Source organism: Delphinus delphis, chromosome 12 (assembly GCF_949987515.2).
Source record: "Delphinus delphis chromosome 12, mDelDel1.2, whole genome shotgun sequence".
Taxonomy (NCBI): domain Eukaryota; kingdom Metazoa; phylum Chordata; class Mammalia; order Artiodactyla; family Delphinidae; genus Delphinus; species Delphinus delphis.
This window is the reverse complement of record NC_082694.2, coordinates 60,656,917-60,683,488: the sequence shown is the minus strand read 5'-3', so window position 1 is coordinate 60,683,488 and position 26,572 is coordinate 60,656,917. Positions and strand designations below refer to the sequence as shown.

General features: G+C 41.4%; 1 protein-coding gene across 4 annotated transcripts in view; it reads left to right on the top strand.

The window, feature by feature from the left end:
* QPCT (glutaminyl-peptide cyclotransferase) overlaps nucleotides 1–18,733 on the top strand; it is a 30,625-nt gene extending 11,892 nt beyond the window's left edge. The window contains exons 3-7 of one of the 4 annotated variants that reach the window (XM_060026806.1): nucleotides 2,971–3,249; nucleotides 8,474–8,650; nucleotides 10,954–11,053; nucleotides 14,035–14,112; nucleotides 15,629–18,733. In XM_060026806.1, the coding sequence (XP_059882789.1) occupies nucleotides 2,971–3,249; nucleotides 8,474–8,650; nucleotides 10,954–11,053; nucleotides 14,035–14,112; nucleotides 15,629–15,774 (780 nt within the window). In that variant the 3' untranslated portion in view covers nucleotides 15,775–18,733. Of the gene's footprint in view, nucleotides 1–2,970; nucleotides 3,250–8,473; nucleotides 8,651–10,953; nucleotides 11,054–14,034; nucleotides 14,152–15,628 lie in introns of all 4 variants that reach the window. The other 3 variants (XM_060026805.1, XM_060026808.1, XM_060026807.1) reach the window with 3 other exon arrangements.
* Nucleotides 18,734–26,572: the final 7,839 nt, after the last annotated feature.

The window sequence follows — 26,572 nt, the reverse complement described above, 5'->3', positions numbered from 1 at the left end:
GCCTTCCTCCCCAGGAAGTAGAATGCCATGTTTACTTTTATCTTTCTCTCTCTTCCTCTCTGTCTCTCCACTCCCACTCTTGGCCTGTCTCTGTCTCTCTCTCCTTGTCGCCCCCTCTATTTTCATATCCTTTTCTTTGTCTCTCTTTTCAATCTCCATCTCTCTCTGTCTCAATCTGTCCATCTCTCTTTGTCTCTTTTCTGCCTTCTCTATTTACAAAGATAGATGTATAGAAATCCAAAATACAGTCTGTGTTTCTAAATTGCATTTTAGCATGCCTGGTAGGCAGAGGCTTTTGCTACCTGTAGTTAGAGAAGCACAGCCACTTTAGATGCTCTCTCATAGCCAAGCACTCCCTGTTTAGGGGCACTCTAGTGAGAAGAGCAGTAGCTTCTGGAGCCTACTCTAGAGAATTATAGTGGGAACTTGCAGACTAAGTCTGCAAGCCAAAAGCCCAACTGTAAGGGATATTGGTGACCTAATTAGATTATGCAGCCAATTTGATTGTTTATAAAGAAATTAGTTGCTAAGATAAATAAAAATATTTATACTGAACAAAAAATGTTAGTTCAGGCAGAACTCTTTTTGGGGGCATTTGCTGATGCTTTTGTGGATTTTAGTGTCAACACAGATATCAGAAATTATGGCCAAAACCTGTTCACTGGATGAGGAATGAGTGTGTGTGTGAGACTTCAGCTGAGCAAAGCTAACAGATATATCTTTTAAAATCCCAGTTCATTTTGTAAGCATGCAGGCAGCTATTGGTATTGAACACATTTTATGGAGCAGCTCATCATCTGGTTACCAGATGTTCTGGCGGATGTGCTTTTTATTTTTTTTTAAGATTGACCCCTTTTATGGAAAAATATCTTTTCGCCAAAGTCTGAGGATAACTTATTTTCAAATTCTCTGGAAAACTTGTCTTAGATGCAGTGATTTCTCTCTAGTCAAACTATTAATGTTCCATATCATATAATTTTATATAATCTCATTGAGAATAACTTATTTGTTATAATCAACCCATATTTACCGATAGCCTACTGTGTACAAAGCTCAGTGCTAAGAATTGTGGAGAATAACAAAATAAATGAGATATGAGTGATAATTTCAAAAAGGTTATAAAGTTTTAAAAATTATTTTTATATGAAAAGACAACCTGTAAATGTGTAATAGAAAAGGTAAGGTACTGTGTATACATGCTCTTTAGGCCAAAGTCCACCTCCTGACAGAGAGCAAGGAGTGAATATCTGGGAAACTGTTTGTTTATTTGGCTTTTGCAGGGCTGACTGTAGAAGCACTGTCCTCCCTCTGGCTTAGTTTTCCTCTTCCTGGAAGCTTCCTGCCCCAGTTGTTCCAAGGCCCTTGCCTACGTGTCATGTCACATTAGTTAGGGCAGGTCACACAAGACTTGGCTAGGCTAGAAAGTCGTGTGTGGAGGGGAATCTCCCATTCTTTTCCAGTCATTATAAGTTATTTGTTTATCACCTCAAGGTCCATCCCCACTGGATGTTCATTGTGGAACAAACTGCCGGATGTGTTGATGGTTAGTTTGTTGTGTGACTTAAAAATAATTTTTTAAGGCAACTTACAAAAATCTGTATAATATTTCAAAATGAAATAAATGGAACATAGTGAGGAAAATAAAGCAAAGGGAAAATAAAGATAGGAAAGGGCAAATGGAACAGCAATGAACTCACCTGTAGCTTTTCACACCACAAGCTCTAGATTCTTTTTATTTTTTTAATAAATTTATTTATTTTATTTATTTTTGACTGCATTGGGTTTTTTTGCTGTGTGCGGGCTTTCTCTAGTTGTGGCGAGCAGGGGCTACTCTTCACTGCGGTGCGTGGGCTTCTCATTACGGTGGCTTCTCTTGTTGTGGAGCACCAGCTCTAGGTGCGTGGGCTTCAGTAGTTGTGGCACGCAGGCTCAGTAGTTGTGACTCACGGGCTCAGCTGATCCGCAGTATGTGGGATCTTCCCGGACCAGGGCTTGAACCTGTGTCCCTTGCATTGGCAGGCGGATTCTTAGCCACTGTGCCACCAGGGTAGCCCTAGATTCTTTAAGAAGACACCTCCAGTCCCTGAAGTGGTGTTTCTTTTCCATCTGCTGTTTTTCCCTGTCAGTCACCATGTTGTTCACAAAGCCCAAGATGACCAGGAGAGATGGGAAAATAGATTCTTCCTTATTTTCACCAGCGTTTGCAGTGGGTCTGGACCTGCCTTGAATGCAAAGGGAAAACTGCTTGATATGTCATTATGGTTCAGAGTTGCTTATTGATTATTAGAGCGGGCAGAACCTCAAATATCCCCCAACCATCCCCTTGTAACGGGACTCTCTGTGAATTATCCTTAACAGGTGAGCATTAGTATTTTTTGTTAGTGTTTGTTACATTATGAAATATTTGCTGACTGGGGGCACATACTAAGTGCTTCGGACAAAAAGAGCTGCCATGTGCAGTTCTCACCCTCAAAGAGCTTAGAGTAGAAGTTATGACCTGTATGACCCACCTAGTATATCTAATTTCTCAAACCTGTCTTGTTATCCTCCTAGAAATATTAAAAGTGGGCTTTAATGTATACTGAACTGGAGCTCCCTCTCCTGATGTGCAGAGATGTCCATGATATACTGTTAAGTGAGAGGGGCAAGGAGCAGAGCAAATATAGAGTAGGATTCTATTCTTATAAGAATATACATCCCTCGGCCAAATATACATGTTTGAGTGCTAGTACATGTTTGTATAAATAGGAGAAAGGTGTGGAAAGATATACAGCAGACTCTTAACATTGGTAATATTAACAGTTGGTTGAGTTGGGTTGGCAGGGGGAAGTTAAGGGAGAGGGAGATGATTAACTTTTCCTTTAAACATCCTTGCTTCATATAATAAGCATGGATTGCATTTTTAGCTTGAAAGGCATTACATAAAATTTAACTGTCTAGAGCTGAAATTTTGTTTTTTGTTTTGATCAGCACATCATGCAGAGAATTCAGAGACTTCAAGCTGACTGGGTCTTGGAAGTGGATACCTTCTTGAGTCAGACACCCTATGGGTACCGGTCTTTCTCAAATATTATCAGCACCCTCAATCCCACTGCTAAACGACACTTGGTCCTCTCCTGTCACTATGACTCCAAGTATTTTCCTCATTGGGACAACAGAGTGTTTGTGGGAGCCACTGATTCAGCTGTGCCGTGTGCGATGATACTGGAACTTGCCCGGGCCGTAGACAAGCAACTCCATTCGTTGAAGGTATCTGTTTCCCTCTTGTAGATTCCTGAGATAAAACGTGTTAGCAGTAATTCAGAGTGAATTCTAGAATCCTTGGGTGAGTGAGAAAGCCATTTAGAAGTGTAGACTTTCTGTACAATTTGTACTAATTTGTTGCAAAATGAAATGAAGTTGAAATAATTAATTGGAAGATTATATTATTTAAAATGTTGGGCTTCCCTGGTGGCGCAGTGGTTGAGAGTTCGCCTGCCGATGCAGGGAACACGGGTTCGTGCCCCGGTCCGGGAGGATCCCACGTGCCGCGGAGCGGCTGGGCCCGTGAGCCATGGCCGCTGAGCCTGCGCGTCCGGAGCCTGTGCTCCGCAACGGGAGAGGCCGCAACAGTGAGAAGCCCGCGTAATGCAAAAAAAAAAAAAAAAGTAAAAAGTAAAATGTCCACCATGGGCAATAAGTACATGACAGTATATTCATTGATTGGCACTTGATTCCTTAGTTATGAATACATATCAAATTAAAAAAAATTTTTCTTTTTTTTTTGCAAAAAATGAAGAAGGTGGAAGGTTGGTACAGGCATGTGTAGGAGAATTATGTTTATTTCTTCTTGTTTATATAGTCATGGAACATCACAGCCTTCTATACTGAGATGTGGCGGCCTTGAGTCAAGGAGGGAGTTTCTGCTAGTGGTTCTGAAGTAGACAGTGGGTAATTCAGACACATCAAGATGAAAAGCATGAAGCAGAAATGTATTATTGTTATTATCTGTGAATCTTGGCTCAATTTTATGCAGCATAGCAGAGCTTTTGTTACATTCTCAGCTCAGAATACTTCTGGGACTCTCAGATGTTATTTCAGTCTCTGTGTTCTTAAGTGTATATTGAAAAAAAGTGCTAAGCTAGATGAAGACACTTTGTTCAGATATCACTCATAACCAAGTAAACACAACAAAGCAGAAACAAAAAACTTTGTTCGCAGGCAACAAATACCTTTTTTTCCCCTCAAAGCTTTATGAAGGGGCCAGCTTTTGATACAAGGGGGGTAAAGAAGTAAAAGATTTATCTTGTAATGGAAGGAATAGAGATATTTGGTTCTATTTTTGCTTTAGATGCTGAACTTGAAGAAAGCAAGAATTGTTTATAACCTCTCAGTATCCTTTTCACTGTTTTTTCATTTTGTTTTGTTTTCTGAACCTTCTATAATGTCTTTGTCCCATGCTCTGTCCTGCTTTTAACTAGCATCCTTTCCCAGCAATTGGGTGAGAGAGTTCAGAAGCTGATATAAAAGGTTAATTTTTCGTATTTGCATTTCTAGTGTAAGGACATGAAGTGAGGCGAAGTATGACTTAAAGACACAATCTGTGTGGTGGGCTCACAATCTCTTGGTGAGCTCCTTTACCTTTTTGCATGTAATTCACACCTGCTTTTGGTGAACAGAAATAGAAAGGACTGAATGAGTTGTGGAGTGGGGATCTCCATTAACAAAATACACATACATTCTTTTAATTATCTTTTCTAATAGAGGTAAGCAGTGATGTGGACAATTAAAAATAAAGACTGGTTTTGAATGCAAACTTTGAGAGTATCAGTTTTATTCTTCCAGTTGTACTTTAACTAGATTTGTATTAAGGACATATTTTATGTCCTTCAGCTGTCATGGGTTGGGTAAGGGGTGGAAGAATGTGACCTGGGAGAAGACTGGATAGGAGACTGGATGATGGTTCCAATTCTTTGCAGTCTTCCTCCTCTAGCAATAAGATTGTAATTATACATTCACCTCTTTTGTCTTGTAACTTTGCTGTGCCCTCCCACTTTAGCAGGTGGTACTTCCTCATTTCTTGTCTCTGGAGTTGGTTATTTGACTTGCCTTGGCCAATGGGATGCTAGTAGATGACACAAACAGAGGTTGGAAATGTGCTTGTGCAATTGGACTTGCTCTGTCATGTCTTTGCCATCGTCATGGGGAGACCGTGCCTTGGCTGGCCTGCCAGTCCCAGGAGGAGGCTAAGAGGCTTGTGGAGCAGAGCCAAGCTAGATGACTGCAGGGTGAAGCAGAGCTTCTCCAGCCTAGACCAGTTGTCCCCAGTTGACCTGCAGACCCCACAGAACTCATGATTGTTGTTTTAGGCCACTGAGTTACACCTTAGTGTTGTGGCATTAGCTGATACAGCCTTGGTTGGGGAAAGACTGCAGGTAACATACTGACCCTGTTAACACTGGTTACTAGGCGTTTGTCATATTGCCAGGAAGAATGACTAGAAGAAAATCTAGCCGTGCAGATTTTCTAGCTCCGAGATACTAGGCTGAGTTATTAGAAGTTGAAGGCCACAGTTATTTTTCTGCCAATCCTAAAAAGAAGTAAAAAGAGCAAGTTGCCTCACAGGACTCAGAGTAATTGTCCAGAACGGTCTATGCCTATCTAAATGAAATGGTGCTAAGAGAAGAGAATGAAAGGAAGTCATTGCACTGAACACTGGAGTCGCCAAGCTGTTGACATTTCTGAGGCACCCGAACCTTCAAGCTTGCAGAATATGAAGACTGCCTCCTTTTGCTTCTGCCCTGGGCATGAACAGAATGTCTCCGGTCCCAAGCAGTCTTATTCTGCCCTGGTGTTCTGTTTGATTTGGAATTAGAACTTTGGAACCAGTCAAGGCCCTTTAGACAACTGGAAACTTAGACTGTCTCCACTAATGTATGCACTATACACGTGTTGCCAGTGAGACAATCTGTTTCATTACTGAGTTCTTATTAAACCCTGAATGCATATATAGTATACAGATAGACACATCCTGTGCTTAGTACTGTCAGGAGTTATGAGAGACTCAAAATACAATAAACTGTCCTTTTCTTGGGGCCTAATTAAGGAGTAATATTAAGACAATTGAAATGATTACCATGCAAAGATAACTTACTTTTCACTTGATAAAGACATTTTCCTCCTTCTGATGAAATCACCCTAAAACAATCAAGAAAAATTCCATCTTTGAAGAATCCAGTGAACATCTGGAAACCACCATATAAAGACAGAAGGTGAATGGAGAAAAGGCAGACGACATATCAGAGTAGAGAGACGTCACATTCCCCAGAGGGGAAAAAGGAAGCCAGTGGTCCCCTGAAAAATCCTGACTGCCTCAGGGATGGGAGGGGACAGTAAGGAAGGCAGAAGTGAGGCAGAGGGCAGAGGAGGAGAGTGTTTTAAGTCTGTATAAGGAGTACTTAGGTATATAAGATTTCTACCCCACAGCTGGCAGGTAGGTATTCCACCTGTACCCTTGTAGGAGATGACACGATATTTTTCTGGAGAAATTGAACCAGGGAGGTTCTGGATGTTGGGACATCAGATATAAAGGAGGGCGGTAATGATGTGCCTCATGGAAATCAATGAGATTAGGGGAAAGACTACACACTGAGCAGTGAGATTCCCTAGCCTTCCCTCACTTCCAGCACGAGAAAGACAGCGGCTAGCTCACACCCATCAGACAGGAACCTGGAGGATCCTTCTCTGGAGAATGTGAACCACCTCATAGAAAAGACCCACAGACAGTGACATTTGGGGATCCTCAGTGAAAACACTCACTGGGCATCAGATTGCCCTGCAGTGGAGCCAACCAATCTGTGTCTCTAATCAGTGTTTTAGTATCTTATTGTTTCATGCAAATGAACACAAAGGATGATCAGATATTTGAGGGCCATCTCCAGCATGAAAGAAAGAAAACAAAACAAATAATACAAGTTGAAAAATGAACTCAGAAGAAATAGTGTACAGGAGCAGAAAATAACTTAAAGAACACTATTTTAATATCCTTAGAGAGATAAGAGGAGAAGTGTTATCCATAACAGATTAAGGAAACATCGGATTCAGTTCCTCCAGCGGGAGCGCATTCCCCAGTACTGCACAGGGGCGGGGAGAGCAAGTGGTGGTGCATTTTTCTGCATCCATGTTCAGCTGCCTGAGTGCAGGCACAAAGCAGGCAGAGAGTTGGACTTAATATTATGTTTTTGCCATGTGAGTTTGACCAAGGCAGAGAGAGGCACAGGAGTTGAGTGTGTACGCAGGGAGCAATTAGAATGATTGACTCTGGAATTTAAGCTGAATATATAGTGAAGTGAGGACATCATAAGGGTAAAGGAAAGACTGGGAAAAGGTGAACATTTCAAAAGATTATGGATTCCAATGGGGTTGAAGCATTGTGAGGATAGGGTACCAGAAGGACTAATCTGAGAGGTGAGAGTTGTTGTCAGACAGTGGAAAGTATAAAATCAATCAGAATCCTACTCACCCTTCTAAGTTCCACTCAAGTACTGTCTCTTTCATGAAGTCTTCCTTGACACTCCAAGGATTCCACTTCTCAATCTATCCAATTTCCAGAGGAGTTTTGTGTTACATTTGTGACCCTTGGTACATTTTGCCATACCCGTGTATTTGTTTCATCTTTCCCTAACCCAACTCAAGTGTAGGTTCCTCTGAGGAAGAGGCTGTAATTACCATTCTTTGTATCTCTGTTGCATTCCAAGGGCAGATTCTTGAACCTAGACTCAGTACAACATTGCAGACTTACATAAGGTGAGAAGCAAGAAAGATTTGCGTTGTTTCAGGTTGGATTCCCTGGGAGGTGCACTCTGACGTGGAGGTTAGCCTTTCAATCACATAGTAGGGAGTGGCCTTGGCTCACCACCTGTGGCAGGGAGGGGAAAGAAATGGGAGTAGGCAGAGGGAGAAGCCGGGCTGCCATGCAGGTTCAACAACAGCCTCAGTCAACCCCTGGGGAGCTCTGGAGGTAGCATGGCCCTTTAGAGAGCCCCCAGCACCTGCTTAGGCCAGTCATTGGACGTAGGAACCCCCATGGCTGAGCCAGTCCTTAAAGGGACAAACAGCTGAAGGCCTTCTGCGGACACCTCTACTGGCAACAGGGACAACGCACCCTTCTGAAAGGGACCTGGGTGTTGTGTCACAGTGTCTGCCACTGCAGTTCCATAGTTCCATAGTTCTCTAAGGAGTCAGAAAAAAGTGTAAGACTTCTCTTTTCAGAGGGAGTGAAGAAGGTGAGATTTCTGTGGCTGAAGACTGTGGGACCCGTGATGATTTTCAGAGAGGAAATGGTGCAAAATAAATTTTGGCATATTTTCACTTGCTTTGGCTTCTTCCTTTTCTTCACGGCACATCTGTCTTTTTGTCCAGTTAACAGGAAAGCGTGCTATTTTTTAGTTCTCATATTTTTGCTCTTTTTCTACTGTTTATTTTTTTAAATCAGAATATTTCAGACTCGAAGCCAGATCTCTCACTCCAGCTAATTTTCTTCGATGGAGAAGAGGCTTTTCTTCACTGGTCTCCTCAGGATTCTCTGTATGGGTCTCGGCACTTAGCTTCCAAGATGGCATCAACTGCACATCCCCCTGGAGCGAGGGACACCAACCAATTGCACGGCATGGTGAGTCCAGGTAATTTTCACGGTGCTGCAGCTACAGACTCTGCTTCAAAGGAAGCCTGTGGCAGGGAGGGGAAGCCAATTAAAGACCTAAAAATGCCAAGGCATTCTTGGAGCAGAGTGTTTATAATAGAACATTTTTTTGGCAGGCGTTGGGTTTTTGAGGAATCCCAGAGCTAAAAAAGAATGATTCTAGGTTAGAAGTTATGTTTGACTGAGCTCAATTAAAATGATGTAAAAATTCAGAATAAGGAAACATCAGATTCATTTCAGTCCCACGGGAGCACATTCCCCCAGTAAATATTAGAGGTGGAGAGAGCAAATCCCATCTTTGAGGCCTCTGTCAAGCCAGAGGAGGCTGGGGTCTTGGGAAATGGAGTAAGAGTGGAACGTAGTATGGGGATGAGAGTGAAGAATTTCCTCGGTGGCTTCAAAGCATTATAGTGACTCCAAGTGTGTACAGGACATTTTGATGTGTCAGTTTTGATGTGGTGTTTTGGCATGGTGGTGGACACATTTCAGTGCTGCCTTAAAACCCTGCTCCTATTACCAAGTAATGGGTGCAACTTATGGCCCCTTACTCATCCCCCATTCTGACCCCACAGCCCATACCTAGTCCCTTACTCCACCTTTGAATTTCCTTCCTATTCTGGCTCTCTTCCCATATTTGACTCACTCAGTATTTGAGTCCTCACTAACCGCAGCATGGAACCCCTGAGACTTCATTCTTCCCTGTGGCTCCATCCATCCCTGGCCCTCACCCTACCTGTGAACTGATAGCCTGTTTCTAACCCTCTCCGTTCATCCCTGTCCTTTGCCCTATCACTGACCTTCACCCTATGAGTCCAAATGGCCACATTCAATGTCCTCTGTGAATCCAGCACATCTCATGTTGGCTTTCTCTCTGTCCCGTTGCCCACTGGCAGCTCATAAGGGGTTAGGAGAACATAACTGGTACCTCATTTAATCACTTTTGCTCAAGTGGCTAAAAAGGGTTCAGAGGAGAAGAGACCTGATTGATCGGCAGGAGGAACAAAGTTATTTGTTTACCAGTCCAAATATATGAATCCATAGTGATAGTTAGACCATTTTTTTCCCCCAGAAACAAACTCTTAGGCGCTTATCCAACCTTATGAATATACTCCTGTTTCAAACAAGCCTATTTTTTCCCAGTGAATATATTTAATCATCATTCATGAGTTAGTAGATACTATGTCTTTAGAGTCATATAGACTCTGAAAATATTTATCTATTGCATGTCAGGATCAATGCTAGATATTTACCCATACCTTACCTCACGTATATAAATCAGGAGTTCTTAATCTGGGGTTAGTCTTCAGGGAGTCCTCAAGCCTGCTGATGCTTTATGGCTCAAATAAGTTAAGAAACACTGGTTTATTATAGAGGCTTATAGCCAGAAAGGACCTTTAGTGATCAGCGAGCTTGAGCTTCTTGTTTGATAGAAAAGGAAATGGATATCCAGGGACTAAGCTCATAGAGCTTCTAGTCAAGGAAATTTTCTTATATGCTGCTTTAAGGAATAAATAGTTACTATCCAAATGCTCTCCTTTGGCAGCTGTGTTATTATAGACTGGGGATAAAATGGCTAATTAGAATGGAATAGAAGATCAGACAGGCTTGCATGCCTACCTGAAAATAAAGCAAATGTATTCTTTTTTTTTCTTATGAAATATTTATCCAAATGTCCTCCTTCTAATTTATCCTTAGTGATATCCTTCTGGGGTTACAGACAAAAAGAATCTACAATTTGCCATTTGTCCACATTGCATAAGCAAGATTTAAAAATTTTCCCCAAAGGATTCACTTACAATGTTATTAAGCCTTTTGTTCATTTATACAGCTCCGCGTTTTATTCTCAGTTATTAAAGTGCAGTTAGTTTTTTTTTTTCCACCTATTCTGCCTTTTATTAATTTTATTTATTTATTTTTGCTGTGTTGGGTCTTCGTTTCTGTGCGAGGGCTTTCTCTAGTTGTGGCAAGCGGGGGCCACTCTTCATCGCGGTGCGCGGGCCTCTCACTATCGTGGCCTCTCTTGTTGCGGAGCACAGGCTCCAGACGCGCAGGCTCAGTAGTTGTGGCTCACGGGCCTAGTTGCTCCGTGGCGTGTGGGATCCTCCCAGACCAGGGCTCGAACCCGTGTCCCCTGCATTAGCAGGCAGATTCTCAGCCACTGCGCCACCAGGGAAGCCCCGTGCAGTTAGTTTTGACTGATTTTTTGTTTTTCCATTGATGAGTATGAAATGTGTTTTGGCGACAGTAATTATACAATATTTTTTCTCCCTTAGGACTTACTGATCTTACTGGATTTAATTGGAGCTCCAAACCCAACATTTCCCAACTTTTTCCCAAACACTGCCAGATGGTTTCATAGACTTCAAGCAATTGGTAAGCACCACGGTTATTAAAGAGTCAAACCTGGTTTCTTCCCACTGACAAACACTGAGTTTTAAAATTCAGAATTTATGATTTAAGTGTGTGATTTGAGTACACAATATACTTTACTGGCTTTTTTTCTTGCTTTATTGATTAGTTTATTATTCCTATTCATCTCTTTTAGAAGACCCACTTTATTTTCCTGCATGAAACTGAATTTTGAAACGGAAACATAAAATACTACATTTCATATTTGCATATCCTTAGAAATGGCTTGGAAATATTTTCTCAGAGTCCTGTTTGAAGCATATGGAATGCATTTTTAGGGAAAACTCAGCAAAGCATGTTGGATAATGATGAATGTTATGTCCTCATAATGATACCAAAAGATATTCTTTAATGTTTCTTTCTTTTCCATCTCAGTCTTTGTCATCTTCTCTTTTCTGCTTTATGCAGATGTGATTTTCTTTTAAATCTAGTACAATCTCTGCTTACTTTCCAAAGGTGTAAGAGATGGCGATGCAACAGCAAGCCAAAATCCTTCAAGAGTCATTTAAGAGAAGGTTCAGTGTCAAATAAATGAGTGGAAGGGACCAGATAAGGTTAGGCCAGACCAGCCAAGGAAACAAAGATATCTATGGCTCAGGAGAGAGGCTTGGGGCTTGCAGAAGGAAAAGGAGAATAACTTCTTTCTCTTGTACCTCCACTCCATACACCCTTCCCTCTCCACACACATACACACGAACACCCCAAAACAAAACACAACAAAGCACAAAAAATTGGCTTCAGGGAGAGGTGAGCATGCGATAGAATTTTATTATAGAATCCAGGCCAGGAGCCCTGCTTTGAGGCAAGAACATCAGGCTAAGAATTCCTTTCCAGCCACACAGACTTCTTGGAGTAGGATAGGGTTGTACTTTCTTCTCAGCAGTGGGGAAAATGCTGCCATCTCAACTCATGCTTTTGCCACGAGTTCAGAACGTGCTTATATCCAGATCTAGAATATTATGAAAGAAACTTTTACCTGAACCTCAGACGCTTATCTTTGGCAAATTTAAATTTCTAGTTTGAAAGAATTGCTATTATGGTATTATTAATGTAAGCTTCTTGGGGACACTTCCTTACAGCATGTTTTCCTTACTTTGAGTAGCCTCAAGAAATTGGGTTTGGCCTTCTGTCAAGGATTTGATTCCCTTCTCTTATTTCCTCCACTGGAATGAATTTGTATCAGTAACTCACATCTTAATACAATTTTAACCCATTGTATAACCCACTGAGTGATACTTACACTTCAAACCATATCTCTAATTGTATAAGGAAAAGTTGTAGCCTAAGGTAAAGGAATTATAATTATCAATAAACAGATGGGAATATTGTTTTGGTCGTAGTAGGGGCTTTCTTGATGTTCCTAAAATCACATTACATATGAATGCTTACCACTCGGTCTAATTTTACCCTTTAAATTTAGTAATTAAAATAACCAATCCTGGAAAGTTTCATTCAGTTGTCTTAAACTCTTCTTGTGATCTCTTATCATCTTGTAACATAGGCTCATGTTATATGTAATCCTGTATGTAATACATGGGTTCTATATTGCAAGATGACAGGACTGATGGAATGTAGGCCGATGGTTCTCAAATTTTAGTGTGCATTAGAATCACCCAGAGGGCTTGTTACACCACAGATCGCTGGACCTCACCCCCAGAATTTCTAATTCAGTTGGTCTGAGGTGGGACCAGATAATTTGCATTTCTAACAAGTTCCCAGGTGGTACTGATGCAGCTGATGAGAGACCACTTTGAGAACCACTGATGCAAGTCATAATAGGTATCCCTTTCCCAAAGAGTGGTCACTCAGTCTAGTACTTCATACCTGTTCTCTCTAAGGATTCCCCTTTCAAGCTCTGCATCTCCTCGTAAGGCATCCTTCATGCAGGATTGAGGATCTGTAAGTATCTACACCTGTGTTTTTTCTCTCCATTTTTCCTCTAGCTTTCTCATTCTCCATCTCTCTATTGTTCTGTTGAGTTTCTGATTCTAAGGAGGTTCTCACCTGTAAAGCTAGAATCATGTGTGACTCTTAGAAGGACTCCAAAATGTCCATACCCAAGTTCAGCTCAGAGGGTTTTTTTTTTCTTTTTTACCAACAGGTTTATTAAGATCCATGGTCAGTTACAAGTTTGGTTTGGTTTTTGGTCACTGGCCCCAAATGCCACTATTCTGAGTTTACATCAAAATACAAAGCCCAACATTTACAGTTTGAAAACTTAAAAAAACAGACGCCAACGACAAAGGCTTTTAAAAATCTCGGTTGAAATGTTCTCCCTCCTGCGTCATCTGTAGAATGAAAGGCATGTGAGATGCTGTGAGGATTTCTGACAGTGAACTCGTATTCATCATGTACTTTGAATATTTAAATGTTACCAAAATATGACTGTGTCTTTGAGTGCTTGATTTGATTGAAGGTACAAATGATGCTTTTGACCATCTTTGGTTGTAAACAAAGCCGGCAGCCTGCCCTCAGGGGACAAGGTGGTGACGGCCCTGATGACCTGCTGAGTGGCCTGGGGGCGTCTTTGCTCCCATAGGGTCTCTCCTTCTCAAAAGCAGGCGTGTGGCCCAGACTTGGAACTGCTGGGAGAACAGAGTGGCCCTTGCTTTGCCAAACATGGCAGCAAAATCAGCTTTAAAATCGCGAACCAGAGGAGAACAATTGTCTAATTTTGTTAGGGCTCTCTTTTAGGGCCTGATTCTTCTTTGGAGCCAGAGGCTGGGTTCCTGTCCTGGGGTCTCACCGCCCACCTCCAGGGCAGTGAGGGCAGAGGCCCCGGGCCCTCTGGGGAGGCCTGACTCCTGCAGCTCAGAGGTTTTTGTCATGGGTGTACTACTGCATAATGTTTTAAAACCAAGTGTCAAGATTTCAAACTCCTTATGCATCTGACTGTTGATCAGATAAAAGGATATGTTCATCTGCTGTCTAATTATCATCTGCAGAACATGAACTCCATGAATTAGGTTTGCTCAAGGATCACTCTTGGGAGAGGCAGTATTTCCAGAATTATGGTTATGGAGGTGTGATTCAGGATGACCATATTCCATTTTTAAGAAAAGGTAATGTATGAGTGTATATATGTATGCATGCCTGCACATGTGTGTTTTTTACCTATTATATTTATTGTATTTTATATGCATTTGCAACAGTCTAGAAGTGTGAAGAACCATTAAATTTAATAACTGATTAAGTAAATCATTCACCAATCATCTCATGGCTTCTATTTTTTTTTTATGAAAGTCATTCCAAATCCCTGAGGACACTTATATTTTTTCCTACACATTGAATATTTATCAAATCTCATATACCTCTGACATCCTGCCTTCCCTTTCATAGAGCTAGATTGTATTCTTACAGTTTGTGTAACTGTGGTGTTTTCCTGCTAATAAAGAAGAAATATTCTTTTTCTTCTTTAAAATTTATTTATGTTTGGCTGCATTGGGTCTTCGTTGATGCGCGCGGGCTTTCTCTAGCTGTGGCGAGCAGGGCCCAATCTTGGTTGCGGTGCGCGGGCTTCTCATAGCGGTGGCTTCTCATTATGGAGCACGGGCTCTAGGCATGCAGGCTCAGTAGTTGAAGTGCACGGGCTTAGTTGCTTTGCGGCACGTGGGATTTTCCTGAACCACGGCTCGAACCCATGATCCCTGCATTGGCAGGCGGATTCTTTACCACTGCACCACTAGAGAAGTTCCGCCTCCCTATTCTTTACGTAGGAGCAAGAGTTATCTTTAAAAAATGTCAATCAAATTATGTTACTTCCCTACTCTAAAGCTCTGGTAGCTTGCCATCAAGTAGAAAAAGACCCAAAGTCTTTATCATGACCTACAAGGGCCTCCATTTTATACCTCTTTTCTCCCTCACCATCACCTCCTACCTCTCTCTCTAATTATTGCTCTGATCCAGCCACATTGCTTGAGGAACACATTGCCATTCCTCAAGCAGGCCAAGCACACTTCTACCTCAGGACCTTTGCACTTGCTAAAACTGCTGCCTGGAATGCTCATCCCCAGATCTTCACACAGCTTGCTTTCTCCTTTGTTACATCTGTTTAAATGTTAGCTTCTCAAAGAGGCCTTCCCTGGTTTTAAATACCTCTTATTGGCCCTACTCTCTGCCTCTCATTCCCTATTCCCTTACCTTGTTTTACTATTCTTTATAAGCCTTCTCACTTTCTAAAATTATTTTTTGTATTTGTTTATTTGTTTCTTTCTCTAGTAGAATGTAAGCTTCATATGAGCAGGGCTTTGCCTTTTCACTGATGAACCCTCAATTCCTAGAATAGGGGCTGGTACATAGTAAGTGCTTTATAATTATTTACTGAATTACTTAACATTTGTTTAACGAATGAATGACTTTGGAGTGTAAGGGTAAGATACAGGGAAGTACACAGAAGATGATGAACGATCAGCTGTGTTTATATACTATAGTATAGTACAGTATATAGTACAGTCCTACTCAGATTTCCTTGAAGAATGATACTTTCTAGTTTACTCATGGGAAATATGCACTTAATTACAAGTTGTTTCATCTTGTTAGGTGTTCCAGTTTTGCATCTGATACCATCTCCTTTCCCTGAAGTCTGGCACACCATGGATGACAATGAAGAAAATTTGGATAAAACAACCATTGATAATCTAAACAAAATCCTAAAAGTCTTTGTGTTAGAATATCTTCATTTGTAATATTCTGGTTTAGTTTATGATAATTGCATCTAGTATTATATTCAAAAGTCAAGGCACCCTTTAAAATAATCTGACTCCAGATGCTGTGTGGAAACTTCTGTGTGGAAACTTCTATCCTATAGATTCATTCTATAGGTATCTTTGAATATCCTAGATTTATGTCATGTCCAAATTGCTTATTCATTTTCATCTAGTGATAAAGAAAGGGAAATGTAAGAAAAACTGAAGGTAAATATCTTTTAAAAACTTCTTTAGATAAGAAACTATGAAGCTAAATCAGATGTGTATAGTCAGTATCACGTTTTTCTAAATAGTACTTAAATATGATGGTCATGTGCAAAGTGCAGCCTTAGTTTTATGATTTTCTTATCCTTGGGAATCTATTGCATATAATACAAAACAGAGATGCAGTTTGAAGACTCAATTTCTTTGAGAAATCTTTGTACGGTTTATTTCATGGAAGTTAAATCAGAATTAAATGCCATGTTGTGAATGTCTTTTTTAATATATGAATGAAAAATTGTATAACTTAAAGTATAGCTCAATTTTTATAGAGTTTTACAAATTTAACATTTTTATTGTAAAATAATATAGTCAGTACCAAAAATCTAGAAAATGGAGAAAAGAAAAAAAACCTATAATTTCATTATATTAGCAGAGTAACCATTTACTCTAGTTTTCCCTCACATATTTTCAATGCAGTTTTTATGTCATTATAATCAAACTCTACCTACAAGTTTTTGGCCTTTTTTCTGTTAAATTACATAATTACCAGACATTTATTTGCTGTTTTGATCTTGGGTTGAGATGAAGACAGAGACTGTTGAGTGTGTCCTCCAGAGTCAATATGAAGGTAACACACTGGGAGGACAGAAATTAGGATCATTTTTGTGTAGGTAAATTATATGGTATTCAAGTTTGTTTAATTACTTATAGCCTATTTCTTTCAGGAGATTCATGGAAGCAAAATTGTTTGGGCTCTAAACACATAGGAATTCATGGATTTTTCTTTGGCTATGGGAAACAGTTATCTAAAAATACAAACTTGATCAGTTAAAAAATTAGGAAATTGATCCTGCCATATAGATGAAGTTAGCTGGGGGCTGTTTTTTTCATGTGCTATCTGTTCTGAGCAGACATTTAATAAACCTCACTGAATTAATGTGCTGAGGCTGGGTAGGGAGTGAGATAGACAAGCTGAGTGGGAAAGCAATGGCAACCTTAGGTCCAATAACAAAGAAAGTCATTGGAAAAGGAATTTACTTATGAAAACAAACTTTCCAGGTTAAAAAAAGGGATCAATATAATTTTATCTATATGAATTGATACAATTTTATAAAAGAATAGCCAGTTATAGACAATTATATCTAACAATATCTGTCTATAATCTCATGTTGGTAAATTTTATAGAACTAGATTTTGATAGGTTTCTTTTTATTTTACAAATCTTCTAAAATTATGTAAAGGGAAGTCGTGCCTTTGTGAGTTAAGTAATGTGAACAGCTAACACTTATTGAGTACTAACTCAGTGTCAGTGTCATAGGTGCTTTATATGTTTTTACCAACTTAATCCTCACAACAATCCTAAGGGGTAAGGGGTATTATTAACCCCATTTTATGATGCTCAGAACGGTTAAGTCTCTTCTTCAAGATCATGAAGCTAGTAAGTGGCAGTGCTGGGTTTAGAACCCAACCAGGCTGGTTCTAAAGCTCATCCTCTGAAGCACTTTAGAGTACTGCCTCTTTACATGAAAAGACCTTTGAAGAAAGTTCCTAATGCCAAGTGCAAAGCAACAGTGGTGTCTTGAAATTTTTATAGGTCATTCATTCACTCAGTCTGGGAGAGCATTCTTAAATCACTGCTGCCAGGGTTCACCTGACAATGTTAGGCTTCAGAGGCACGTCATTTGTGATAGAATTATTTCTCTGCCATATCAAAGGCTATTTTTACGTAAGCATGCATATAACAGAAATCAACATGAATGGATCCAGGGCTAAAGAATCTAAGCCACAAAGCAGGATTAAAAGAGGCTGAGTTTTCTGGATTAATTTTTGGATGAGTGAAAACATTTGCAAGGGGTTCAGGGAAAACATTTTTTTTTAAACACCAGAAAAGAAATGATTTAATTGATGATATTAAAACAGAATGAGGGCTTCCCTGGTGGCGCAGTGGTTGAGAGTCCGCCTGCCGATGCAGGGAACACGGGTTCGTGTCCCGGTCCGGGAAAATCCCACATGCCACGGAGCGGCTGGGCCTGTGAGCCATGGCCGCTGAGCCTGCGCGTCCGGAGCCTGTGCTCCACAGCGGGAGAGGCCACAACAGTGAGAGGCCCGCGTACTGCAAAAAAACCCAAAAAACAGAATGAAAAGAAGTTTTAATAAGGAACCTAAAAATTAGTTGACAGTACTACATATATAATTATAAGCCTAAATAATAAATTCTTTTTGAGGCAGAATGAAATAAATAGATCTACTATAATCTGTTGGGTTGACAGTTGAATTATTTTTAGAGGAGGAAGTTGGAGGATATGTTGAAATGAGATAAAAGGAAAAATAAAAACATAAGCAGATTAACTCAATGAAAGTTTCCTTCCTTCTAAGTGGCATATTCTAAAATTCTACTCACTAAGAGTTTGTACTAATATGGGAAAAGCAATCATGATACTGGAAAGGGAGACATTTTAAGGCATTAATCTTGATATTAATCCCTGAAATATGTTCTGTATAAAAATGCCAGTCAGAAATATTACTTTAAAAATTATAGCTACAAAGGCAGGGTTCCATAAACATTATGCTGTATTTGGAATTTTTCTATATGCATTTTGGAGCATTTTACTGCTCCTAAGAGAACAATTTGTATGTTTTGTCTATTACTGTCAACCCTGCAACACACAGGGCTATTTTTCTTCTTCAAAGAAATGAGTTCAAAGGAAAATATTCATAAAAGAGTGTTCATAACCTTGGCATCTAAAAAAATCATGAGTCTGTTATTGTAGCTCGAGGGTTGTGGCTGGGAAAGACAAATCCTTCAAACTGGAGAAATTTTTTAGATGGTGAAGCAGTTGTCATAAGAACAAAGCAGCCCATGTTTTCAGCTCCAACTCCAAATCCTTAAGTTGTTTTTTCCACGGAGCTTCTTTCTTCCATCAAAGAGGTGCATTCATTATGATGCTGTAGCAAGATCATGTGAAAACTGAGCATTTGCTCCACTTGGCTCAGCTGGAGGTGATTACTTCTTATAAAGGAGGGAAGGACAAGCCGCAAGACATTTCTATTTCTCTGATGTACAGACGCGCCACATGAGGCTTGATCGTGATATATTCTGCTGAAAATGAAATCTCAGTTTCTTTGTAAGCCCTAAACCTGAGGAAAGAAGGTGTGGGGATAAAGGATATAAAGAGAAGATGCGGGAGACTATTTATGGCAGCCCTAGTAATTTAAAGCAAAGCTAACATAGGAGATTTGGGGAAATTACTTAAATTTGCTGTTTATGAAAGTATGGGGCTTGCTTTCATAGCCAGTCTTTTCACCAACTTTTGGCTTCAAAGATGAATGTATGGAAGATTGAGGTTTCACTCTGAGTTTCAGAGCCACTTTCTACGCAGTCTCAAACTCTAAAAGTCATTTGAAGTGGTTTAATGGCCTCCCCTTCTCCCTTCTGTCTCCCTTCTCTGTCGTCTATGCTACATCTTTCTCAGCCTTCAAATAGCTAACCTACTGCTCTGTTGCGAGGAGCCGGTCACACTGTGGAAAGTCACCGCCATATTTCACGGAAGGACTGAGGTGGAGAGGAGACGTCATTAGCTAGTTGAGCCAGTAGGGTGGTATGGGACACCCTTCACATCCTCTTAAACATGAAAATGGGCCCTAGGATCCTGGCACTACAACCAGCAGCAATAATTTATGGCAGTTTTGAAGACGGCTGATATGAAAGGACTGTGTCATGGCTGTAGCCCTCAGCCTGAATTTGGTTGCTGTGCTCACATGATGTGACATCATCTTACTCTGCCCATATTTCAAAGGCAACACATGGAACGTAGCCCAATCTCCCAACACATCCAAATTTGCCAGGGAGAATTTAGACCATTTGTTTGAGAATTAATATTAAGAGCACAGAATTGTCAAGAAGAGAAAAAAACCATGACTTGAAGCAAAAAACAAGCAAGACAGACAAGCAAGTAAACAAACAAAAATCCCAACCAACCAACCAAACAAATTAAAACCCTACAAAGATCACAAAGGTAACATTAAAAATAGATTTTAAAGCTGTTAAATTATAAATAGCACTGAAAACTTTGTACTATTATATTTACAGATTACTACAGGGTACAAGAGGTCCTTGGCAGTCAAGGATTTAACGTTTGTGGTTTTGGTGAACAAAGAATGACATGCAGTGAATTATCTGAGCTAAGAGATTAGCGTGGAGAAGTGGATGAGCCTAGCTAGCTTCCAGCCATCAGTTTCATTGTTATTCTCTAGTCATCCTTGCAGTAACACTTGGAAAGTAGTAAAACTCATTTGTTTGTAAAAAAATGAATGCATGCCTCCCCCCATCTCCTAAACCAATTGCTCTTACTGGAGATGTAATTAAAGAGGTCTAGAAAAATAATGGTGCTGTACAGATAAGAGCAACAAATGTTCACCATGGTGAGCGAATGAGTTAGGTGACTTACGCACAATGCTGCCATTCTCTTGTCTTACAAAGGATGTGGCATTATAATGTTCCCCTAGAATGAAGATGTACTTGATCCTCCATCAAAGTTCTTAAAATATAGGGTGAAAATCTTGGAAGAGGAGCACAGATGTTATAAGAGTATCTTATGGCTCTGTTATCAAACCAGTTCCATTTGCCTGATGCATAGCAAGCCAAATGCTGAGATGCTGAGGTTTACAGCTGAGAAAGTGTTTATTCACAAAGCAGCCGATCGGGAGACTGACGAATAAGTCTCAGATCTGCCTCCTGGAAGGCAAGGGTGTTGGGATATTTATTGGATAAGCAGAGTGTCTTAGGCATGGGGAAAGGTGATTGGAGGTCAGGAAAAGATGAGGTAATCGGTGTTTTGTGCAGGTGCATCTGGGTTACATGCTTTCGCATGTTCAAAATAGAGGCACTTAGCTTGATGAGAGGGTGGAGTTTTCCAGCCCACTGATGTCTGACAGGACACCTGGGCAGGCCCTGTTTTAGGGTCGGTGGTCCCAACCAGTTCCAACTGCCTTGCACTGGACAAGAGTTGACTCCAAGTTCCTATAAAACAACTGAGCTGTGTGAAGCTGGGAAGGTATGTAATTAAAGAGAAAAGAAAGAAAGAAAGAAAGGAAAATAACTAAAGTGAGCTTAATCAATGAAGGCAGTTTATAAGCCAAGGGGTTTTAACAAACTGTTCCTTTATCTGTTGTTCTGTAAGACAAGCTCAAGAATTTCTATAGTTATCAGCTGTTAACTCTATGCAGTATGCTTTCACCTCAGGCTTTGAACATCTGGATTTAGAAGATTCCTAAATCCAGCTGCTCATGCTTCATTTCTTTGCAATTGGACCCTAGTGTTGGAAATGAGAGTTTGTCATAGGAAAACAACGTTGCTTTCCCTAAAATCAGATTTTCTTCAAGATCATTGTGTTTCTTCCCCAGACCTATACTGCAAATTGGTAGAGCTTAGAAAGTTACATTCAAGGGAAGAGCATCTCTGGATACCTAAATTTGTTAACACTTCCTCTGGGCAAAAGACAGAGAAATGACATTATCTGAGAAACCAAGAAAAATTGAGAGTACTGAGAAATTGACCAGGAAAGGTAAGCTTCGGTGCTGCAGGAGGCTGGCAGTCATGGATGAGACCGTGTCCAGACACTGCCTGAGGCCCTAAAGACTGTGAAACTGATGAAGATCAGGGGCGGCAGAAGGAAGGGTTTGTTAACTCACAGTGAATGTTTCAGTCCAGCAGTTCTCAAAATCAAAAGGTTCAAGGCACTTTGATCAAATAGATGTTTCTTATACCCCTCCTCAAAGGCCCGTAAATGTTATCAGACCCATGTATTAGGGCTAGCCAGGTCATATGTCTCCATCAAAGTCATTATCAGACCAGGGCATGAGTGGAGTCTGAACTGAGATTGTTGTTCAGGGGTTGGGAATAAGAGAGTAGAATTCCAATCTTTTAGAGCTGAAAAGGCCATAGAAATCATCTACTCTCTGTTTTTTTGCCCTCAGCTTTAGATTTTTCCCTGCAGGTGGTACTGCAGAAAGAGGTCCTCTCCACATTCTTGCCCCGTCTCAGTGGTAGAATGGGCTCCAACAGATTTTAAAGTTTGTGTATGAAATAGTAGAACACTTTCTTCAGAGGAGATCTCACATGGAACCCTAAAGCTAAAAGAGCAGGTCTGACTGAAGTGGGGAGAGAGTCCTGGAACCTTGTCAGCTAAGCCTTGTTCAGTAACCACCTGCCTCCCCCAACATCTCTACTTAACCCCACAGGGACTCCATGAAACCTAGGGTTGTGCAGAGCATAGCTTGGAATTATGACTTCATTCTCAGTCTTCTTTGACTCAGTACTTAGAAATAATGACTTGGCTGATCACTTACTATTTGGGATTCTGGACCCAATTCCATTGTGCAGGGGTGAAAGGGGAGCTTCCCACACAACCAAGCAATGCTCTGCACACCAGCTGAGTATCTTAAAATTCAACTCAATTCTGACACGATCTTCCTGGAGGTAGCATCAAATCAAGGGTTCAGTCTCACAAACTGGCCCCTTTTCTCCCCACTTCAGACGCCAGTCTAAAGCCCATATCATCACCTGTGTTTTTGACCCCCTGGCAGTAGATTGGAAGTTCCAATGACACCCTCCAACTCAGAATACCAATCACCAGTCCAGGTTGTTACCTGGACTTCTGACCAGCTGGCTATATATCAAAGGATCCCACCACCCCCTCCTTGGGTTCTACTGATTTGCTAGAGCAGCTCACAGAACTCAGAGAAACATTTCACTTACTAGATTACAAGTATATTATAAAAAGATACAGCTCAGGACAGCCAGATGGGAGAGATGCATAGAGCAAGGCATGTAGGAAGGAGGGTGGAGCTTCCATACCCTCTCTGAGCATGCTGCTCTCTCCAGATCCCCAAGTGTTCATCACTAACCAGGAAGCTCTAGAACGCTGTCCTTTAGGGGTTTCATCACATAGGCACGATTGATTAAATCATTGGCCACTGGCGATCGATTCAACTCAGTAAATGGAAAATTTTGACCCATTTACTGACTCCTCTTTCTCTCAGTTCAGCACGTTAGCAAATCCTGTTGACTCTCTTTCTACCATGTCCCAAATCTGTCCATTTTTGAGTACTGCTCCCACTCTGGGTCAGGCCACCATCATCCCTCTCTCACCTGGCCTCCCTGCTCCATCCTTGTTTCCTTTTTCACTTCTCCACACAGAAGCCAGAGCCATCCTTTCAAATTACAGTCATGTCACGTTACTGCTTTACCTAAAACCCTCCAATGGCTTCTCCTTTCACTTGAAAGAGAATCCAGTGCCTTCTTGTGGGGCTGTCCAGGCCCCACAGGACCTGACCTCTTTTACCTTTTTGATCTCACCTCCTACCACTTTCTTCCTCACTCATTTCACCCCAGTCACACTGACTTCCTGGCTTTTCCTAAACAAGCTGGGCATATTCCCGAATCACCTGGGGAGCAGATGTAGCAATAAATGAAGTCTCACCAGCCAGGAGCCTGAAGCTGGGTTGTGAGCGGTCTGCACTTGGTCTTATTTCCCAAGGCCAACTGAAGAGGTTCTGGGCTCAATGCTGGGCTGTGGCCATTAGTTTCCAGCAGGTTCTGAGAGTGCTGCCCTTAGAGATGAGGCTGACTTAGAAACAGAACAGCAACAAGTTTCAATGTGTCCAGAGAATTCTCAATGGGTCCAGAAAACTCCCTAGGTCTGTCTCTTGCCTCCCTTCCCTTCTCTCCTTCAAAAGATGGATATTTTAAGAAAGCCCAGGGAAGAGATATGAGAAATATGGGATATAAATAAAGTGGAATGAAGAACCACATTATTGTGTATTTTTCAGCATTGGGTCATGTTTTTTGGATGATACTTGGTTGGGGAGCAAAAGGCCAGAAGATGATAGAGGGAAAAAGAGAGGAAGGGACAGTTGAGGTTCCTTTAGGCTTTAAGTGAGAAACCTGTCCTCAGATCCTCAGAATAATCATACTCCATCTCCTTTAGGCTTCTGTGTACTAGCAAGGCCTCTGGGCCTAGGTTGTTCCTTTGTGGTCGTAAATAAGGTCCAAGAAAATTTGCATAGGCAACACTAAAGCATCAACTAAAAAGTTTCTGACTTATCCCTCTGACTCCCTCCTACATCTGCCAACAGAGAAAACTCCAGGGATGAGGTTGTTTCCTACCTCCCTGTTCTGGACAACGTTCCTCCCTGAGAGGTGGGGTGGAAGTGGAGGGGGCATTCTGCATCCTCATGGTCCCATGCCCTCTCCCTTCTTCCCATTCCTCTCTACCAAACTCTGTTTCCATTTTGAGCTGAGAGTGATGGATAGCAGTGTTTATTGAAAACATTTTTAAATCAAGAGATTAAACTCTGATAACAGTTGAATTTCATACATGAGTCAGTGTATAAATCAGATTGTAGAGTTGATGCTTTAAAGATATTTCCACGTTCTCAGAATTGCAGACGTGAACTCCTAGACATTGTTTCCTCCTTAGGGCAACTTCAGCATGTTACTCACGAAGATAAAAGGCAGGACCCTTGCAGAGGCAATAGGCTACAAGGCTCAAGTTGTAGGTTGCTCTGGGCCCCTGAGTCTATGTGTCTCCTTCCCCGAATTCAGTGCCTCACCTTTTATATGCGGTTGAGCTCCCACAAGCTGTGTGACACCCTGACAGTTTGCCCCAGGCAGGCTGGCTTGAGTTTCTCTCATGCTGTGTTTTGACAGTGTTGGTTAGGGCACAATCCATGGGATCTGTTTGGATTGGCGGTTCTCCCTCTGGACACGGGTCGTATCAAAGCAGCAGACAGGCTGCCTGTCTGAGCCATTTTTCTGACATCAGGGCTACTGCTCTGGCTGCTTTCAGACCTACACAGTAATCATGTGGAGAGGGCTTGAAATGGTTGGGCATCAAGTGCAAAAGAAAAAGCACTCAGAGGTGTGGGATTTATTTGCATTGGTTCAGGGAACTAAAGAAAAAAGTTATTGGAGAACAGAATATTCCTGGCCTGTGTGTCCACTGAAACCGGAATTTGTCTTACTGTGCTTTCTTGGTTCTCCTCCAACCCAGATGGATCTTTCCCAGGTTCTTTTGCTGGTTCCTCTTCATCTCCAGTCTGGTTAATATTGAAGGGCCCAGGGTTCAGTTGTTGGTCCTCTTTTCTTCTCTATCTCTCTTCGTCCATTCTTGACCTCATCCAGCTCCAAGTCTTTACCTACTTATTGATGACTTCCAGGCCTCTAACTTGCCTTCCAGTCTCGTGTATCCAACTGCCTATTTTTTTTTGCGGTACGCGGGCCTCTCACCGTTGTGGCCTCTCCTGTTGCGGAGCACAGGCTCCGGACGCGCAGGCTCAGCGGCCATGGCTCACGGGCCCAGCCGCTCCACGGCATGTGGGATCTTCCCGGACCGGGGCACGAACCCGTGTCCCCTGCATCGGCAGGCGGACTCTCAACCACTGCGCCACCAGGGAAGACCCCCAACTGCCTATTGAACAGCTCCTTTTGGAGGGCGTACTCAACATGCCTTCAATGAGCTCCTGGTCTTCTCCCCACATACCTGCTCCGCCTATGGCCTTCTTCCAGTAGCCTCATTCTTCCTGTGGCTGAGCCAAAACCATTGGTGTCACACTTGATTTCTCACCTTCTTTCACATACCACATCCAATTAGTCAGGAAATAGCCAGATCAAATCTACTTTCAAAGTCATCCAGAATCCAATCACCTTTTATCACCTGCATTGTTGCCACACTGGTCCAAGCCATCATTACCCCTTGTCTCGATGACTGTAAGATGCCCTCATCAAGTCTTCCTGCTTCTACCCTAGCCATCTATTCTCAATGTAGCAGCAAGAGTGATCCTTTAAGGAAGTAGGTCAGATCGTGTCACTCTTCTGCTCAAAACTCTACAACAGTTTCTTATTTCACTCAAAAGTTAATGCCAGCATCCTTACAGTGGCCTGCTTGACCCCCTGTGATCTGTGCCCTAACACCACTCTGACCTCATCTCTGACCAGTCTTCCCCTTTGCTCACTTTGCTTCAATAACACTGGTCTCCTTGATGTTTCTGGAACATGTCAGACTGGATTCTATCTCAGGACTTGTACACGGGCTGTTCCCTCTGCCTGGAATACTTTTCCCCCAGATACCTTCATGGCTAATTTCTTTATGTTCTTCCAAGCTTTGCTAAAATGTAACTTTTCAGTGAAGTCTTCTTTGACCCCTCCATTTAAAATTTTAATCTTGTTCTGTTCTATATTTTCTTTGATTACCCTCTAACATACTGTACAATTTATGTAATATGTTTGCTTTTTATTTTCTGCTTTCCTCTTTTAAAATGTAAGTTCCACAAAGGCAGGGATCTTTGTTCATTTGAACAGTACCTGGCATATGGTGGGTTTGTTAAATGAATGAATGAAATGCAGTGGAAACAAGAACAGTCTTACAAGGCAGCCAAATGAAAAGTGAGCAGTAGAGGCCACAGAACACAGGAGTTTAAGTTGTGGCCAGGTATGGTTGAGGACCAGAAATATTCAAGGTTGTAACTGGAGACAATGCTATGGGCTAGAATGGTCAATTCAGGAACCCTCTGC